This window comes from Aegilops tauschii, chromosome 7, assembly GCF_002575655.3.
Source record: "Aegilops tauschii subsp. strangulata cultivar AL8/78 chromosome 7, Aet v6.0, whole genome shotgun sequence".
NCBI classification, from domain to species: domain Eukaryota; kingdom Viridiplantae; phylum Streptophyta; class Magnoliopsida; order Poales; family Poaceae; genus Aegilops; species Aegilops tauschii.
In genome coordinates, this window is record NC_053041.3 from 599,216,029 (window position 1) to 599,218,739 (window position 2,711).

Sequence of the window (2,711 nt, forward strand, 5' to 3'; positions counted from 1 at the left end):
TTTCAATGGTGAACATTACTATGTTGATCATATCTACTATATGATTCACGCTCGACCTTTCGGTCTTAGTGTTCTGAGGCCATATCTGCATATGCTAGGCTCGTCAAGTTTAACCCGAGTATTCTGCGTGTGCAAAACTGGCTTGCACCCGTTGTATGTGAACGTAGAGCTTATCACACCCGATCATCACGTGGTGTCTCGGCACGATGAACTTTCGCAACGGTGCATACTCAGGGAGAACACTTGTACCTTGAAATTTAGTGAGAGATAATGCTACCGTCGAACTAAGAAAAATAAGATGCATAAAGGATAAACATCACATGCAATCAATATAAGTGATATGATATGGCCATCATCATCTTGTGCCTTTGATCACCATCTCCAAAGCACCGTCATGATCACCATCGTCACCGGCGCGACACCTTGATCTCCATCGTAGCATCGTTGTCATCTCGCCAACTATTGCTTCTATGACTATCGCTATCGCTTAGTGATAAAGTAAAGCAATTACATGGCGATTGCATATCATACAATAAAAAGCGACAACCATATGGCTCTTGCCAGTTGCCGATAACTCCGTTACAAAACATGATCATCTCATACAATGAAATTTAGCATTATGTCTTGACCATATCACATCACAACATGCCCTGCAAAAACAAGTTACACGTCCTCTACCTTGTTGTTGCAAGTTTTACGTGGCTGCTACGGGCTGAGCAAGAACCGTTCTTACCTACACATCAAAACCACAACGATTTTTCGTCAAGTATGTGTTGTTTTAACCTTCAACAGGGACCGGGTGTAGCCACACTCGATTCAACTAAAGTTGGAGAAACTGACACCCGCCAGCCACCTGTGTGTGAAGCACGTCGGTAGAACCAGTCTCGCGTAAGCGTACGCGTAATGTCGGTCCGGGCCGCTTCATCCAACAATAACGCCGAATCAAAGTATGACATGCTGGTAAGCAGTATGACTATTATCGCCCACAACTCACTTGTGTTCTACTCGTGCATATAACATCTACGCATAAACCTGGATCGGATGCCACTGTTGGGTAACGTAGTAATTTCAAAAAAAATCCTACGCACACGCAAGATCATGGTGATGCATAGAAACGAGAGGGGAGAGAGTTGTCTACGTACCCTCGTAGACCGTAAGCGGAAGCGTTATGACAACGCGGTTGATGTAGTCGTACGTCTTCACGATCGACCGATCCTAGCACCGAAGGTACGGCACCTCCGCGGTCTGCACACGTTCGTCTCGGCGACGTCCCACGAACTCACGATCCAGCAGAGTGTCGAGGGAGAGCTTCGTCAGCACGACGGCGTGATGATGGTGATGATAAAGCTACCGGCGCAGGGCTTCGCCTAAGCACTACGACGATACGACCGAGGTGGATTATGGTGGAGGGGGGCACCGCACAAGGCTAAGAGATCAATGATCAACTTGTGTGTCTATGGGGTGCCCCCTTCCCCCGTATATAAAGGAGTGGAGGAGGGGGAGGGCCGGCCCTCTACTATGGCGCGCCCTGGGGAGTCTTACTCCCACCGGGAGTAGGATTCCCCCCTTCCAAGTAGTAGGAGTAGGAGAGAAGGAAGGGGAGGAGAGAGGGAAGGAAAGGGGGGCCGGCCCCCCACCCAATTCGGATTGGGCTAGGGGGCGCGCCCTCCGCCTTTTCCCTTCCTCTCCTCTATTCCACTAAGGCCCAATAAGGCCCATATACTCCCCGGGGGGTTCCGGTAACCTCCCGGTACTCCGGTAAATGCCCGAACTGAACATGATAGACAGCCATTAGTAGACAGAATAAATCAGCACTGTTACTATTTCTCCAGATGATGAAACCATGTGTGTTCCCACACAACTTATAAGATGACATGGTACGAACAGCTACCTACAGAGCAAACATCGATCCACCTGGACAACAGGGAACATACTATCTAAGCGGAGGTGAACTTGGTGACAGCCTTGGTGCCCTCAGAGACGGCGTGCTTGGCGAGCTCGCCGGGGAGGACGAGGCGGACGGAGGTCTGGATCTCCCTGGACGTGATGGTGGGCTTCTTGTTGTAGCGGGCGAGCTTGGCGGACTCGCCGGCGAGCTTCTCAAAGATGTCGTTGATGAAGGAGTTCATGATGGACATGGCCTTGGAGGAGATGCCGATGTCGGGGTGCACCTGCTTCAGCACCTTGAAGATGTAGATCTTGTACGTCTCCACGCTCTTCTTCGACTTCTTCTTGCCCTTCTTCTCGCCGCCCTCCTTGGACGCCGGCGGCCGCTTCTCGGCCTTGGTCTTCTTCGCCGCCGTCGTCTTCTCGGCCTTCTCCGCCACCGGCTTCTTCTCCGCCTTGGGGGCCATGGATGCCGCTGCTGCTTCTTGCGTCGACGGGGAGAGGTGTGGTGGTGTTTTCGCTGGGAAGGTGGGAGGGCTGGTGAGGAATCGGTGGCGAGGGCGCGGGGGATTTATAGGAGGGAGGAGGTGGGGTGGACTGGTGCGTGCCACGGATTGGTGGGCGTCAAGTGATTGGGTTTGATCTCAGCCGTTCGCTGCTCTGTGCAATGGACGACCCAGATGCGTCTCGGCGCGGATCGATGACGTGGCGGAAAGGTGGGCCAGGGGAGCAGACGGGTTTCGGCCCACGCGCGTGTATGTACCGATTGGACTTTCTCCGTGGCGGGAATCTTGAGTTCTATTTTTTTCCATCGACATTTTGCT

At 52.2% G+C, this 2,711-nt stretch overlaps 1 protein-coding gene across 1 annotated transcript; it reads right to left on the reverse strand.

Moving 5' to 3' along the window:
* Positions 1-1,795: 1,795 nt before the first annotated feature.
* LOC109781761 (histone H2B.3) lies at positions 1,796-2,428 on the reverse strand. The gene has a single exon (XM_020340373.4). It carries the CDS (start codon positions 2,352-2,354, stop codon positions 1,938-1,940), a length of 417 nt encoding a protein of 138 aa, XP_020195962.1. The 5' UTR covers positions 2,355-2,428; the 3' UTR covers positions 1,796-1,937.
* Positions 2,429-2,711: the final 283 nt, after the last annotated feature.

Coding starts and splice junctions, on each gene's coding strand:
- LOC109781761 (XM_020340373.4), bottom strand. CDS start 2,354: ATGGCCCCCAAGGCGGAGAAGAAGCCGGTGGCGGAGAAGGCCGAGAAG.